This window comes from Ceratosolen solmsi, unplaced genomic scaffold (assembly GCF_000503995.2).
Source record: "Ceratosolen solmsi marchali unplaced genomic scaffold, CerSol_1.0 scaffold14, whole genome shotgun sequence".
Taxonomy (NCBI): domain Eukaryota; kingdom Metazoa; phylum Arthropoda; class Insecta; order Hymenoptera; family Agaonidae; genus Ceratosolen; species Ceratosolen solmsi.
This window is the reverse complement of record NW_011948420.1, coordinates 2593975-2613055: the sequence shown is the minus strand read 5'-3', so window position 1 is coordinate 2613055 and position 19081 is coordinate 2593975. Positions and strand designations below refer to the sequence as shown.

The 19081-nt window shown below is 22.7% G+C and overlaps 1 protein-coding gene across 1 annotated transcript; it reads left to right on the top strand.

Annotated features, from left to right (window-relative positions):
- The first annotated feature begins 8658 nt into the window (after positions 1-8658).
- LOC105361144 (glucose dehydrogenase [FAD, quinone]) lies at positions 8659-15624 on the top strand. Its single transcript, XM_011498251.1, has 6 exons — positions 8659-9021; positions 10545-10936; positions 13873-14306; positions 14686-15056; positions 15325-15419; positions 15537-15624. The coding sequence occupies exons 1-6, from the start codon at positions 8659-8661 to the stop codon at positions 15616-15618; spliced, it is 1737 nt and encodes a 578-aa protein (XP_011496553.1). The 3' UTR covers positions 15619-15624.
- The last annotated feature ends 3457 nt before the right edge of the window (positions 15625-19081 follow it).

Here is a 19081-nt window from a genome sequence, read left to right as displayed (position 1 = left end):
GTTCATCATTTCATAGATTAGTAAGATTCAGAATTTAATTTATATTCTGTGATAGTTCTGAATAGTTCGATTTAAATTATGTACTGATAGTTCATCCATTTACTAATCTAATGCATCAATTTGAAATCGAAATGATATAAAATTGTTATCTTTTCTACTTAATTTTGTTGTCATAATTGAAATATACCTATATTTTGATTGAAATATACCTACAATTTTTACAAAGGCATATATACAAAGTAGTATTACAGGAAAAACTACTATTCCATTAATGCTACTTATAATACAATACAAAAGAGAGGAGGAGAAGGTGAGAGAGAAAGAGAATTTTAGCCAATATGAGACAGAGATTTGCTCGGTAGTTTTTTAGTGAGCTAATGACTAAAATATTAGATAATGGCTAAAATATGAGTACATGAATTTTAAGAAATACACTATTTTGCAGTTATACAAAGATATACTTAATGAAAAGTGTCGCTTCAGAAATTACAGCTCTTTATTTTGTTCGAAAGCAATTACTGTTTTTGGTCTCTATGATTACTCAGATGTATTTATTATTTTAAAAATATACCTTTGCTTTATTTACTAATTATAACTAAACTGTGTAATATACACAAATAAATGTTGATTAAATTTACTTCTCGTAGAGTGGTATAAAAGTTTTATCAACTAAAAATCTGATTTGTATTATTTTCGTATTTTATAATACTCAAAAGTAATAATGTAATATAGAACACTCACATCAAATTATTTTTGGTTAATTAAATATATTATACCACCATAAGCATAACAATTCATTGAATCAGCTGAAATGATAATATTTAGTTCATTCCAAGAAATTAAAAAGTTGGAAAATCTATATATCATATATATCAATATAATTGGCAAAACATAGTTTATAAATAAAAGTTTCTACTACGTAATAATTGTGGCTACTTTGATAGTTACTTACAATATTAGTCTAATGGATTTTTATGTAAATTAAGTAGTTGATTAACATAATAAAAATCTTACGAATGAAAGAATGAATTATATTGGAGTCAATTCAATAACATGCTACTATTAATTTTAAAATTTTGTATATTCTATAACACGCAGTTTATTATAGTAACAGCCGAAGAATAAAAATAGTAAAATTTCATACATTATGTGGTATTAATTTTAACAATACCTAAAATCAAAAATATATTCAAATAAAACCTATGCATAGCTTTATTTTAATATCATTTAATAGTGTATTTTTCGTATTTAAAAAAACTTATTTTCAAAATATAATAACAATTGCTATATATTCTCATTGAATAAAATTGATTAAAATTAAGAAGTCTTATTGATAGTTTTGCTGAAAAGTTTAATATTTAAACTTTTTTATATTGCTTTGATAAGAAATTTAAAAAATGAATTAATTACTTAAAAATTTCATATCACATTTATATATTTTTAGATATTAAATTTAAATTAATAAAAATAAAATGATCATACATTTAAATAAATTAATTAAATATATTTATATTGCTTTTATATAACGAATTAATTTCTCACTTAATAATAAAATTATAATTTTTTTTATTAGTATATTTAGTCATTTTACATATATATACATATATACATAGTCATTTTACATGTATATATTATTTACATTTGATATGTTTTAAACAGTGATTTTGCGATATATACATTATGTAGTGTGTAATATTTATTAGATAATATTTCATTAATAAATTTTTAATCATTTAGTAATAGAAACGATCATTTTTTATTTTAATATTTAATAAACACCTTTTCCGTAAATTAAAAGTATCATTTATTATTTTTAATTTTTATACACAATTATGCAGTAAATTAAAAATATGTTTACCTGGCATAACATGCAGTTTATTTGTATTATTAAAAATAATTATTCATGATTAGGTAATATAAATTAAGGATAGTTACAAACATAAAATGTAAATATAAATAATATAAAATATAAATTCTGAAACTGTGTTTAAATTAAGTTGAAATACATGTAGGATGTTTACAAATATTTAATGTATTGAGAAAATTTACAATCTATATAGAACTGCTAGATAGTATAATTTTTTATTTATTACAATAATATATTTAACTAAGTTAATAGTTTTTACGTATATTAAGCACAAACAATTTATGCTTGAACTGTAATATATAATTATCACATTAAGTAATTTATATTACTGAAATAATGATACAGTATTCCTATTTATTGTTAAGTTATTACTGTTATAAAATGTTTCATTTCATAACTATAAATCGTAACATGATTCGCCTATTATAAATAAATAGTAAATTAATGCCTATTAGAAATGTATGTTAGATAAATACGAATTACATATACATAGATACAATTGATCTATACACATAGTAATTAAAATTTTTTATGACTATTAAATAGACGATCTTAAATTTATTTAATAGTAATTAAAAATTGTAAATATATCAATCGCGGTAATAATTATAAGGAATCAAATATCAAAAAAATAGCACGAATAATATCAAATCATGTTCGCTATTTTATTTCTTCGGTAAGTCACTCCCACGCTATAAATCTCTCGATTCCTGCTAGTAAAAGTACGCGGTGCAAAGCAATTCTGCAGTACTTAATATATATATTTACATATACATATATATATACCCTCCTTTTCCCTTTCTTATCTTGCCATTAAAAGAGTTCAAAGCCACGCGTCATGAAGTCGGCTTCTAATCCATCGGCGGCCGCGTTAGTCGGAAGAATCGTAAACATAGTGCCAGTTTCGCCATTGAAACGGAAAGAGAGGGAGAGGCAAATAGGAGAATGTATGGCAGCAATAGAGTTCTCGAGTATACAGTCTCGTTTGAGTGCTTGCCAATATCGTTTTCCCTTGGACGAGCTCGCAGATATAACATTCACTTTTAGCGTTTGTCTACCGGTATTGCGGTTATTATTCGCTGGCCCTGTAATACAGAGCGATATCTGATAGAAAAGTAAGATGCAGAGAAATTCCGTTCGGCCGATGTACCTAGCTATCTTTTATTTTTAAACTACTTATTTACTAGATATAACTATTTCATTGTTAGTGGATGATTTAATTTTTTTTTATATTCATAATCTCTATGCATTACTTAGTAAAAATGGTAATTTATATTGAATTATTGATGTTCTTGTTGTATGTTATTGCAATACAATTTATTGACTTTACAAAAAAATGTTATTAACAAAAAAATTCGGTATTAATTATATTCTAAAGGTATTATGACAGTTAATTCATTTCAAAACTAAATTTTTTTAATTCAAACGTCTCAAATAAAAGTAACAAGCGTTTTTCAAATAACAAAATCAATACAAAATTAAGATAAAAATTTAAACAATTATTATAGTAAAAAACAATAATTTTGACAAATTAAAATTAATATACTTAGTGATACAAAATTTTTAGACAAAATTAAATAAATTTGGTGAGCTTATAATGAGTAAATAAAATTGATAAATTCATATGATAAACGTAAAAATATTGTCAATACATTTATGTTAATTTTACTAGAAATTCTGTTCCTTAATTATATTTTACTTTAGGTTTCAAATTAATCCAATATCATATAAAAATCAATTATATTCATATCAATACTGATTACATTGTATATTATAATAATATATAATATATATATAATAAAATTCATCCTCAGAATTATATTAAAATAAGTGTTATATAGATTAAAAGTTTTTATGAAAATTAATATTTCTAAATATTGTAAAACAATTAATTAATTTTATATTATACATATTAATAAGTTATAAAATATATTTATAATCACTAATTTGTATAAATAATCTGAAATGTAACTAATATTTTTACATATTATCATTTTTAACGTACATCTACTTCAATTTACGAAATTAAAATTAAAACTAAACGTTTTCTTATCAATCCAAAATAAAAATTGTACTTATGAATAAGAAATGAATAAGAATGAATAAGAAATATAGCTATTTTAATATATAATATTATTCATTATTTTAATATAAATAAATTATGAATCATGATTTGAGCATTATAATGAATTTAAAATTATGTGAACTAATTCTAAAGATAAAACAATCATATCTATTATATACAAAAATTCAAAATATAGAAACAATAAATAACTACCTAATAATAACTAATTACATTATTGAAAAGACTGAATAATAAAAGAAATAATCGTTTCATTGTCTAATGAATTTCTCATAATTTTTAAATACGATCTTTAAACTCTAGTTTTTTTATAAAAATAGAACTAAGAAAAATGGAGATATCTCTATTAATACGTGTATACTTTAAAACTCAATATTGATTGCAGATACTCACGTTTGAGCACGTCAACAAATATATGATGCACTTTGATAACTTTCGAAAAGCACTCATAAAAAAATACAAAGCAGCGAGCATTGACGAAGCATAGTTTCAGAGATTTGTCCGTTTAATAACTGTTTCACACTAGAACTAATTGGGCAATTATTTAAGGAGGTTATAGATTCAAAGTTCCCCTATTATGTTGTTCCCCTACCATACTCGTATTTTTATTTTCTTGTTCCTTCTTTCCTCTTTTTCACCACAGTACCTCATGCTCTCTCCCTCCCTCCCTCTCTCTCTCTCTCTCTCTCTCTCTCTCTCTCTCTCTCATTCTCTCTCCATCTCCCTTTCTCTCCCTCTTCCACTCACCCCCTCTCACTTTTTCTCTCTCTCTCTATCTATTTCTCTTTCCAATCTCATTTATGTCTCATATGCATAAGGTTTCCCAGTTATAAAATAACAAAAATTGTCACTATTCTCTAACGTACGAATAATTATTCTCCTGCATCCGTTGTCTGCTGCAAATCGCTATTTACAATCGTAGCTGATACACTCAGAAATAATTAAATATATAAATGAGTCAATATGTCAATTCATTCTCATTCATTAATGTAAGAAAACGAATATTAGCTTAAGTCCTTACCTTCTTAGAAACATTCTTGCTCATTGCACTTCTACCATACATATAATTTTTCGTTATTATTATATTTTATTAATATAAATGCACCCAATAATAACTTATTACTAAATATGCAATTTCTGGTCTAGATAGGATTTCATGTTTTATGATACTAGTTTCTTCATTGAATATCGATCCTAGGTAATATTAAAAAAGTATAATATCTTTATTAATATTAGTGTACTGCACATTTATATTACATTAACAGAAATGCATAAATGTTTAACCTCCAATCTCCTATTAATTGTCAATAATTTACTTCTTTCTATATTTCAATTATAAGTGTAACAAAAATTTGATTCCAACCAACAATAATTATGTATAATATAGTTGAAATTGAAATGAATTTGGATATTATAATATGAAGTGATGAATGTAAATATAATTTGAGTTTTTCTGCTCTTATTGGAATTATGCAGCAATTTTATGATAAATTTAAAACAAATTACTGATCAGAATACACATATAAAGTTGTTATACAATATTTCATCGCAATAATTTTATATTTTTAACAAACATGGATTTTTACTATATAAATTACAAGTTGTTAATATATTTATTAAATATTTTAAAATATAAATAGGTAGTATAATAAAGGATTATGAAAATGTAATATTTTGATATGAAAGATTAGAATAGAAAATTAGATAGAAAAATAGGATATTACATGGATAAATGTAATATTTAGTGAGATTACAGAATATTTACTTTTATTACAAAATATTTACTTGTTTATATATAAATCATTATGCGTAATTTCTTACGTCATGATGAATAATTTTATAAAAATATTTAAATGATTCAATAATATTTATATAATTATTTTAGAAATGGTCTAATTAAAAGAATATTGTTAATATCATTAGAATTTCAAAAGATGAATAAAGAATTGTTCTTAATATATTTTATATTTTTATATGTGTTATATTCGTATTAATGCTAGTGCTGTTCATAATCATATTTAAAAATTGCAATCATTCTTTTAGAATGATATTCTAGTTATATTAATAGTTCTCCTTTTATTTCAAAATGAAAGCAAATTTTTTATACAAAATTTATCAATAATATTCACAAAACTTAATCAAAATAATTATTCATAAGCTTAACTTATAAATAATTTGCAAATATAATAATTTATAAATAAAATTATAAATAAATTTTATATCGAAAATTATATAATGATTTATATAATGATTGCTCCTATATTTATTAACCAATTATCAATTTGTAGAATAAATCATAATTATAATATATTCATAGATTTAATATTTAAAGTTTATAATTAATGTACTTAGTATTAAAATTACAAACAAGATATAAAGTAATTATTTTCTTCTAGAAGTATGAATTATACAAAAAAATATTAATATTCCTTGCTTATTAACCCTTCTATAATAATTTCTTTCTATATATTAATAATTATGATTGAAATAAATGTAGAGAGTATAATTAAAAATTTTAATTATTGCGAAATTGGTAAATGTATATATATGAAGAAAAAAAATATAAAATTATAAATAATATATACAGACATTTTTAAAGTATTATGGTATTAAAGTTAGCTTTGTAACACATAATGTATAATTATATTTATTCTAAGAAATAACTATTGACTTATAATATATTACATATCTATACATAAATTTAATACTAAAGTTTCATTTCATTTATACTGTCTAATCACTTTTATATTAATTTAATGGATAATCAAAAATTTTTGTTATGTATATAATTGAAAAACTTAATCTTTATCTCGTTATTAGGTAATAAAATCATATAATAAATAAATATATAGTTAATAAATTAAAATAATATATTTATAAAAGTAAATAACTGCATAATTATATGTATTCTTATAGTTAAAAAGTCAAAGCATCATTAAAATATTTATTAATACCTTTTTAATATTAAAACGAAATATTTAATAAAAAAAATATATTTGACATTCAAATGTCATTTCTCGTCAGCACTTCGCGGACGTTAGTGTCTCTACATGGCCAACTGTTCTCAGTCATTGCAAGTGCATTGAAAAAAGCTATTAGACGAATAAGTATGTTCGTACATATGTTAAAAAAGTGATTGTTTTGATAAGATAAATTTTGTCAGAACATTATTTAATATTATAAATGACTGAATTAAATTAAACTTTTATGATTTTCATTGCATTTAAACTATATTAGTCTCAAAAACTTAAAAACAAACATCTGCAAAAATGTATTCAATAAATATATTCATTTTATAATATTTTCAAATTTTATATTTTATAATATGTAATACTATTGTTGTATGATACTATTTCTGAAAATTATTATGATATAATAATAATCTAATTAGAATTTTAATTTTGACGGAAGCATTTCAAATCAGTTTTCAAAAATATATATTAATTATGAATAAACGTATGAATAAATCTAGAAAAAATGTTTATTTTCTTATAATATTGTTTTACCGTTTCACTAAAGATGTTATATAAGATTATGAAAATTTGTTCTCATTTTATACTATATAATTAGTAATCCTTTACTAATAAAAGTAATTAAAAATTTCAATGTAATATTAAAATATTATTTTTTTTATTTATCAATTAACTTTAACATAATAAGATTATAATATTTCTGAAAATTGTAAAAACAAACATATAAATTATAATTTTACTGCGAAATTATGAAGCTTGAAGTTTATATATCTAAAATCTTTTATACTTAAAATATTTATCTTAAATTTAAAGTTAGTTGAAGTATTCTAATCTAGTGAAAATTGTGCACAATAAATCAAAGACAATTACATCAAACTACTTGAATTATATAAAAATTTTTTTTTAATTTATTTACACTTATCATTTTCCACATATCATTATATAAAATATTAAATGTCTGAATATAATTAATAGTTTATCATATGATATTATGGGCATTATTAACGTAATTGAATTTTTTAAAGAATTAGAATTTAGGATTGTTATTTCTGAATATTGAAAATAAGTTACTTATAGTTTGAATGATAATAAACTTCATGAGGTCTCAATTGTATTATTTATCAAAATGTATTTTCAAAGTATAATTGAAGATACTTTTTGAAAACCAATTATTTTGTTGAGAAAATAATATAAAATTTTTTCAAATTATAGCTAATATATATGCAATTTACAATTCTAAATTTTTATTAAAATTATGTTTATTTGTTAAGTTTATTCTGTTAGCTTACATGTGTAACATTTATCGAATTATTCATATTAAAACCTGTAAAACAAATACAGAACTCTTTTTATTGATTAAATTTATAATTTCTTATAAGAAGCTTGTGTTTTTAATATAAGTAATTATATTTAAAAATAAAATGTAAAATACAAGCTCATTAATTAAATGCCATTAAATTTTTAAAAAAATAAAAATTAGTATATATCTGAAAAATTATAAACCTGAAATTAATGCTATAAAATTAATTAATTTCACCTTATCAGTATGTTTAAGTCATCCATGCATCAATTGTGCCATAGAAAATACAAATACATTAATTTTTATACAATAAATAATTTGAAAAGTTTTAGTCAAATCTATTAATAATGATGCATTGAATTAATAATATATATCATACAATCGCAAACGATAAAGCTAACCAACTCTATCAGTGATTATAGACTTTATTATACACATGATAATAAAGCTTTATAAGTGTTTCCTATTTATAGGCGGCACAGCAGGAGCTGTGGTGGCATCACGGCTTAGCGAAATTCCCGAGTGGAAGGTCTTGCTGGTGGAGGCAGGACCGGACGAACCACCGGGTGCCGATGTACCCAGTATGGTGGCTATGTTCCTCGGGTCAGAAATCGATTGGCAATATAGAACCGTCAATGAAAGCAATGCATGTCGATCAACTGGAAGTTCATGTAGCTGGCCACGCGGTAGAAATCTTGGAGGCACCAGCGTTCATAACGGCATGATGTATATCAGAGGCCATCCTAAAGACTACGATGATTGGGCTGCTCTCGGAAACTACGATTGGTCCTGGAAGGATGTAAAACTCGATTTTGACAATTTTATAAACTTTACTAATACAAGCCCAACATAGAATGCTGCATGACTTAGGCAAGAGAGAAAGTAAAGCTTTTAATTCAATTTAACAGAATTTGTTATCACGATTGTATAAAGCATTAGATATTTACGGATTTTTTTAAAATTCATTCAGTAAATATAAAACTGCAGTAATAGTATGTAATTTTCAGTATACTATAATTAGAGACAATTTACTTAAATAGTTTATATAGTTGAAATGTGTATAAAATCGCTTTTTTTTAAGTAAATAAATTCAGAAATATGTCACTAATATAGAAAGACAATAAATAAAATGTAAACGATTTCATTTTACCTCCTTGCAAGTCAAGCATTATTTTTTAAACATATGTATATATACGTTTAACTTAAATAATTTTAGAGCATAAAACTATTTATTTAATAAAAAATTAGCTAAGTATAAATTAAAAGTTTCCAATTAGAAAACAAACTTAGATTAGAATATCGATCTTTTATATTTTCAGGGCTCAAAATTATTATACAAATTAAGATATTATGCAAATTTGACAAATTAAAATTATCGTTTACAATAATAAAGATTACAATAATTTGATAGATAATGAATTTTTTAGTAAACTCAATAAGGAAGAATTGATTCAAATTTATATATTTATATAATTGATCATTATTTTATATTACATCATTATTTAATTTATATTACTTTGTTAAACATAAACAATAAATTATTAAATACTGGATCTTAACTTGTATTATGATATATGCTTCTTATCGTTTGATGACAAATGAATAAATCAATAGAATAAATAGCTTTTTTAATAGCTTTTTAAAATTTTTAATTACATATTTTTAATTACAAAATATAAACAATCGATTAAGAGTAGATTATTATAAAATTAAAGTTATCCTCATATTCAACTATGGAATGTGTAAATATTTTTATTTATCTATCACGAAAATTTATTATTAAATGTGCAAAGCATCATTTGACATTATAATATCGAGTTCAAATACCAGATCTTTACAAATATCTGAATGTACTTCTATTATGTAAACATAATAAATAATGGTTTATTATTATATTTTTTAAACTAAAATGCTTTAGTAGAATACTTAAAATAATAATTTGTATAAAATTATTACTTTTCCTAATAGTTTTTAAATATTTTCTATTTATATTATTATAAATATATTCGGTACTTCACACAAAAGAATATTTTTATTCAATTTTATTGAAATGATATACCTTTATATATTTGTATAATTATTTTATTATATTTAAGTAAGACATTTGGAAGTCATTAAATTTATATATATTTGCCTCTTTATGTAACAAATTTTTGTTCATTAAGCCATTAAAATGTCAAGTTACCACTTTTGAAAACAAATGGAAATATCATAAAAGACGTATTACAACTTTTATGATAAACTTATTGAATTTACCACGCGTTACTGCACAGCTTGTAGAGCCACATGAAAGACCAATAATTCCGATCATTTCGTTGTCAGGTTTTGCCATACTTTCTGTGTTCTGAGAACAACACTGAGATAGCGCGAGTAGGCAGGACGAATCATGCTCAAGGTGGACCCTTGAATGTTGAACGCTTTCCTTGGCAACCGCCCATTACTGCAGACATACTTTATGCAGCGGCAGAAGTCGGATACCCCATAAGCGAGGACCTCAATGGAGAACGCATTGTCGGGTTTACTGTGGCCCAAACTAACAATCGTAATGGGGTTCGTGTGAGTAGTGCCACGGCTTTTCTCCAGCCAGTGCGCAATCGCAAGAATCTCCATATTATACTTAATGCCACGGTTACTCGAGTCATTACTGAGAATCAGCGAGCAGTCGCTGTTCAGTATTTCAAAAATGGAGAGTTTCGTGTTGCCAGAGCAACTAGGTAACGATTCACCTTTTTATTTTAATTTTTCTTATCAATTTACTTCGGTTCAAACAAAGTGTATTTGATAATTAAATTAAAATAATAATTTAATTTAATTATTAAAAATCATGATAAACAACAAGGAATGAATTTGAGTTATCACTCTCCCTCTTTTACAAAGATTTTTTTTAATATAATTTTAATACTATTTCGTGGTATTATTTTAGTACTATTTAGTAGTATTATGTTTGTATCATTTAGTCATATTATTTTAGTATTATCAGTTTAAAATTTGTATCTTTTCTTATAATTAGAATTAAACGTATATTTATAATGTATATATTATATTTTTATTGTATATATTTTGTATATATATAATTGTATATATTTATAATATATATATATATATAACTGTATATATATAACTTATAATTAGAATTAGGACGTTTGTGCAGTTAAAACATAATTATAAAGCGTACTTTGTATTTTCGTATTACGTTATTATATACTGTCTATTTGTTTTTAACTTAAAAAACTTTTAATAGGATTAGTTAGGAGTATAGTAATTAATTTAAGTAGCACTGGTTTATTAGCATTGAAGCGGCACTGTATTAAATGAAAAGTGGGCGATGTGAATATTTTTAGTTAATCAACATTTGTAAATATTAATTTTCAAAGAAATAGAAAATTTTTAATAGAAATATTCACGATTGTCGGTGAAATTACATTAGCAGGAATTTGGTGATATTAATAATATCATTCAATAATGAAATAAAGAATGTTCATCTCACTTGTATTGATAAGTCGTATACTGCAGTAAGTAGACTTTATATTGTAAATGACATTGACTTACTATCGTGAGCGCTTTAAAACAGGCTGTAATGCCAATAAATTCAGGACTGCCAATAAATAAAATAGTAGCAATTTTTCATGTTGTACTACAACGGAAACCGCTAGTTGTGGAAACATTTATAGTTTATTAACCAAAAATTTGTTAGATATTTTTGTAGGATAGTCTAAGGTTTAAATCATTTAATGTAGAATGATTCAGAATTAATGACAACGGAAACATATCTAAATAAAATGTTTTATATTAATGATTATGATACTATTATTCATATTACATTTGTATATTAAAATAATTATATTTTTATATCAGTATATATCCCTTTATGAAATGCATATACATAGAAAAATTATTTTTTTTAACATATTCACTACCTATAACGTAACTTATAAGTAATAAAAAATTTTACTATTTTTGTGACTTTTGATTTAATTTCCGAAATACTAGTTTGAATAATAAAAATGAATTGTATTTTACATGTACTTATTAAATATATTGGAAAAATATGTCTTTTTAATAGAATCTTTTTAATAGCACTGTTAATTCTATCTTCAAAACCATTTCAATAATAAATATCAAAATTAAAATGATAGTTTGAATTTCGAATTTCGGTTAATTAAAAATAAAGTTTATTAAACATTGTATACTATGATGTTTATTCATATATGATATATACATTTGAGAAAATAATTATTAATTAATTCTTGAAAAGTATTGATATGAATTATCATTTATTTCAGAATAAAAAAACAATACTAAGCGAATATGTTAAATTAATATGTATAAAGTACACTCTTGTAAGAAATCCATTAAAACTTTATATATTTGCTTATAATTAATATGAGTAATATGCTATAGAATATATCTTAATATTTATATTTATTTATATATATTTATTACATTAAAATGTTTCATTTTATACGTATATACTGTTGAATTATTTATATTTAAATAGTTGCTTCATTATTTTATCATTATTAAATCACAAAAATCATACACAAAATAATTATGATTAAAATACGAATGAAGAAAAAATGATATTTTTATTGAAATATTATCGATAATGCATACCAAGATTTAAAGTTTAATAATAGATATACTATACCTCAAAACTTTTAATAATAATAATATTTATTAGTTTCTCTATATAAATATCTTACAATTAATTTTTAAAAACCAATATATTTTACAATACATTTAATAACATATGGAAAGTACATATAAAGAAATTTTACTTAACTCCACGTTGTCAAAATTACATAATTACTTTAGTTACTATATTTTATAAAGGGATAGTGACCTTCTCTGATATCACCTTGCCTGGGTTTTGTTTTAGTATAATGCGTTACAAAACTGACTGCACTTACATATACTTTGTTTTGCCCTCGTGCCTTCACGATGATAAACTTCCAGCACAGTTGACTTAGTTATTTTCGCCCACAGGAAAGATTTAGACGAATAATGAAATAAGTGAAATATAATTAAAAAATTTTATTGACAATGGCAACGACTAATTATGGAAATATAACTTTTGTATATACTGATTTATTACTCTGAAATATGTATATTAAAGTATAATCTGAAATATAACAATATATATTATCATAAATACGAAAACATTGATATTATTTTTAATAAAATGTTAAATGATTTGAAATATAGTTGATTTCTCTCTCTCTCTCTCTCTCTCTCTCTCTCTATCTATCTTTCAAAGTTTATTTCTTTTGAATTTATAATTCATTTTCTGTTAGAAATCTGATCTATTAATTTTATGTTCATGTTTATGTCTCCTTAATACATTCATTTTTAGACAGTCTCTCAAATTCTCGTTTCGTTTTGTCATCAATCTTTTCCGTATCTTTTCTACTCATTTCTAAACTTTTTTTTCCTTTGAAAACTTCAGAACTCAAATATTATGTTGAAAATATGTGTATATATTGTTAATGGAATTGCTATTGATGTTACGATAACAGAAATCGTTAAAATAATTATTTATTCATTTTAAACAGTGATAATTTTAGGAATAGTTTTAGCATCTATACGCTGTAATATATTCATATAATTACATAATTTATAATTGCATGTGCTTTCTTTCTTGAAAAAACAGGGAAATTATAATATCGAGTGGAGCGGTTGGATCTCCTCATCTTTTGCTACTCTCAGGAATTGGTCCCGCAGAACAACTTCGAGCAAAAAATATTAGTGTTGTGAAGGACTTGCCAGGTGTCGGAGAAAATCTTCAAAACCATGTTTCTTATACAGTCTCATTTACGATAAATGAACCAAATTTGTACGATTTGAATTGGGCGGCTGCTACCGAATACATAGCCTTTCAAAAAGGTCCAATGGCTTCAACTGGACTTTCGCAGATCACCGGTATACTTCCATCTACTTTTACCACACCTAACCATCCAGACATACAAATATTTTTTGGTGGTTACCAAGCGGCATGTGCAACCACTGGGCAGGTTGGTGCTGCGTTAGATAATGGAAAACGAAGCATTAGTATATCACCAACCAATTTGCATCCTAGGAGTCGTGGTAAGGGGCATAATCTAATTATGAGAGAAATATATATGTCATCGGTATTAAATAAAAGTATTTAATTTTAAATTGATTGAAGACTGTACCCTCCTCAAAAAGTACACATATATATATTCGTACTTGTAATAATTTATTTGATAAAAAAGTTTATTTTATTAAAATATTCTACTGCAGTACATATTTTATACTTTATATTTATAATTATATTTTATATTTATTTACATAATATATTAAATTTCGTTTAATATTTTACAATAACATTTTCAATAAATTATTTAAATTAATGTTTTAATTTAGTATTTAGGTTATAGTGATATTATGATTTAAAGATAAAAATACTTTCTAGTAATTTATTGAGATTAAATTCGAGTTTTAGGTACATTACGATTGGCCAGTAACAATCCCTTTGTGCATCCGATTATTCAACAGAACTACTTAACAAATCCACTAGATATAGCCATATTAGTACAAGGAATTCGTGTAGCTCTTTCATTAGCTAATACTACAGTATTGGCTAAATACAATATAACATTATCAAATACACCGAATCCCGCTTGTTCGAGATTTTCATTTTTGAGCAATGAATATTGGAATTGCGCCGTCATGCAAGATACCGGTCCCGAAAATCATCAAGCTGGTTCTTGCAAAATGGGTCCACCAAGTGATCCTTGGTCTGTCGTTGATCCTGAATTAAGGGTGTATGGTATAAAAGGACTTCGAGTTGCTGATACTTCTATTATGCCTAAAGTAAATATTATTAATAATAAAATGCATTTAGTAAAGTTATAAATTCCATAATTTTCAATTATTCTGTTTCATAGTAATTTTAAATTTTTCAATATTTCATTAATCATAGATAATATTATATATTATAATTATTTGTATAAAACGGATTGCAAATGAATATATGTGTGTGTGTGTGTGTGTGTGTGTGTGTGTGTGTGTGTGCGCGCGCGCGCGCGTGCGTGTACATAAAAAATAAATACTTTTCTTTAACTTAAAACTTTTCCTGTAGGTTACATCTGGAAATACAGCCGCTCCAGCTATGATGATTGGAGAAAGGGTCGCTGCTTTTATAAAAAAAGATTGGGGTGCGACACCTACAGAATGGTATGAAAATATTTGTAATTAGTATTATATAGTTATATTATATTATAGATATATTTTGATATATAATTGATGAAAAAAGAACTTCGTAGAATATCTAAAATTTAATATTTTTATTAGTTCTCACATGTCAAAGGATAATTCTCTGGATCTACTCCACTGGGGGATTAAATATCTCGACTTAAATCACAATATATGGTGATTTTAATCCTGGAATAATATATAGAAATAATACTTCTAATTGATATTTTGAAAAGTTCATTTTCGAATATAATTTAAAATTTTCCCTTTAGATAGAAATTATTTAATAAATAATAAATATAATGAAAATAATTGTTTATAATAAAAAATTTTAATTTTTATTATATATTAAATTGATAGAGATTCTATCTGAGATCACAAATGCAATTAAATTTAAAATAATAAAAAAAAATACAGATCATTATGAATTATATACATATAAATTATTCCTTTTCAGATAATTTTAATTTTAAATTCTTCAATGCTTACTTAATTTATCTACCTATTTATTATAGTACATTTTTATTATATATTCATTAAGTTTATGTTAATTATTATAGTGTATCAAATTTAAGACCAAAGTAATGTAAATAATTATTAATAAGCTTTATTGTATTGTATATAACTTTAAGAACTGTAAATAAATCAATATTATTTACATTTCAGTTATGTCTCAATTTTTTAATTTATCTTAATTTTACAACTACACCATAGTTTATTTTTCTAATAAATGGTAATATCTATTCATCGTATTAGAAATGGGACAAATTCGAATATTTGTATAAAAGTCCAATAAAATATGAAAATTAATAAATTAAAGAATCGTTTGCTTCAAGTATACTTTTATAATAAATTTAATTCATCAATTTATATAGAACTCTTCTAACACTATTATTTGACATTTCTTGGAGTTTTAACTTTAGTAATCTCTAAGAAACAATAAGCAATTTCAAATGAAAAGACTATTATAAAGATTTGATTAAAACTCACCGTATTGTTAATAAAGTACATAAAATAAAATCACAAAAAGTTCTTCGGAGTAAATATCTATAAATCGTATTTTAAGACTTTTATAATATAATTTGAAATATTGTGAATTCTATAGGTTATATTCAAAAATTGTTAATTATCTATTATATACTGTTATTTAAAATTCACTACATTATATATACTTATGTAAATGTATTATTTAATAAATAAATAAATAAATAAATATATATATATATATTTATTAAATATTGTGAAATGTATATTTATTAAATTTTTATTATATTGTTATATATATATATATATTCATATTACCATACTTTAATCATTATCATTGCATTTATCTATATTAATAATATACATGCACATACGTATATGTGAGAAATCTTAATATAAATATATGATAATTATTAAGAAAAATAGTTGAAATTGACAAATGAAATTTCGTGAAACATCGTATCATATAAAACCATTATAATTTATTTTTAAAACTATACTTTTTCGTAGTTAGAATAATTTTGAGTATAAAGAAAGAAGTTCGTTCTCTGCATTGATTATTTATTATATTTTTCGAGATAGTAATTGATAGATTATATAACTATAAATAGAAGTTATAAATACTTTGGTAGTATCTGTATTTAATTTAAATAAATTAAGAAAATTTTTTAAATTTACATTCATTATACGAAATGTTTTTGTCAGAAATATAAAAAAATATCACTTAAGATAATCAACTGATAATCTTTAATATTTATAGTATTGTAATATGATTTTATTAGAAAGTATAGATTATATTTAATATCACATTTATAGAAAAATAAAATGATAATAAGTTTCCAATTATTAATTTAAATAATAATAAATAAGAAAATATGAAAATTTTTTTAATAAATTAAGATCATACATAAATAGATACCATACATAATAGATTCCTTCATTCTTCAGTTATAAATTTTGTAATTGAAAAGAACAATAAATAGAAATACTGCATTAATTTTTTTTAATTTTTATGTATAAATATTTGATAATGCACGAATAAAATAATAATAATAATTCCACGCTAATAAAATTATGTAAATTAGCAAGCTAATAGGAAACAATAGATAAATTAAAATATTATTAACGTTTGATAAAGATTTTGAGTAATTACAATCTTACATGATATAAAATTCAATCATCTATAATAATTTCTATTGATTTCTATTGGTTCTCTAATTTTGAACTTTAATTATGAATATCGGGCTATGTCTCATCCAGCTACTAGAATGGAAAATCATGAAGGAAACTTTTCACTAACACAATTAAGTTTATGAAATAACAACGAAATACAACAATTATAATGAAGATTATTCTAAAACGTTAGTCAGGAAATATTTTCCTTAATGTTATGAAAATTGAATTATAAAACAATAAAAATAGTATAGAAAATTAATTATTAAACTACTTAAAATGAATTTAAATGATAAAAATCGTACATGTAAATAGGAAGAAATACATGCCTTATATTCAAGTAAATATTCATTGATAACATATATACAATCCTTAAATTGCAGTATAAACTATTTAAACTTTCTGCAATTTTAATATCTTCGATTACTTAACTTTTTATTAATTATGCATAATATTTCTGTATAGGAAATTATAGTGAGAATAAACTAAAAATACAAGTTTTTATATTTTTCGTTTGTATTATTAAATTAGTTACTGTATTATTAATAAAATGAAGTTAACGATATTATATGAAAATTTTTATTTTAAAAATAAATAAATACTATATTAAACTAATATGTATATTTAGTATTTTATATATTCAATAGTTAACAAGTTTAAAATAGAAATAATAAAAGTACAATAAATTGAACGTTATATATAGAGTTCTAACAAATTGAAAATTTACAAATAAAACTTTGAAAATCGGAAGAAATGCTATAACTAGTAAAATATAGAATAAACGAATAATTATGTTTTTGAATTTCACGCGAGGAAATAAAAAAGAATCAGTAAAACCTTAAAGACATATAGAAGATTCGTAAGTTATTATTTTAGTTTATATCAAGGTTTAATCGTTAAGAAAATTTAATAAAATAAAAGTTTAGTTCAATTTCTAATTTCACTCTCGTACGATATATATTTTTATCTAAATATTAGAGTATTCCATCTGCTCTATCAATTACATTAATCTTATAATACTTTATACGAATAAAATTATTATTCAATTCTAAAAATATTATCATGCAGATATTTTAAAATTGCTATACTTCAAAGAACCAAATTTTGTAATTGTTAGTATACATAATATGTAATATTTTTCTGTACAAAGCATTAGTACTATAAAAATGTATTTTACTGCACATAATATAATATGTAAAAATTATAAAAATTTTCAAATTAATTATTATTCCGATTGTGATAATTAATTTAATTAACAATATAGAATTAGTAATGAGCATAATAGTATAGTATAGTATAGCAATAATAGTATAATATTACTTCAGAAAAAATTACCAAAATTAAATTTTTACAAATTTTCTCATTTTATAACTTAATATACCATTTATTTTAATTTTCCATGATACTGTATTCTACAGCTTTACAAACTTTGTTCGCTACTTTCCTTATGCAAAATAGAACAAAAGTACATTTAGAACTCGTGACTC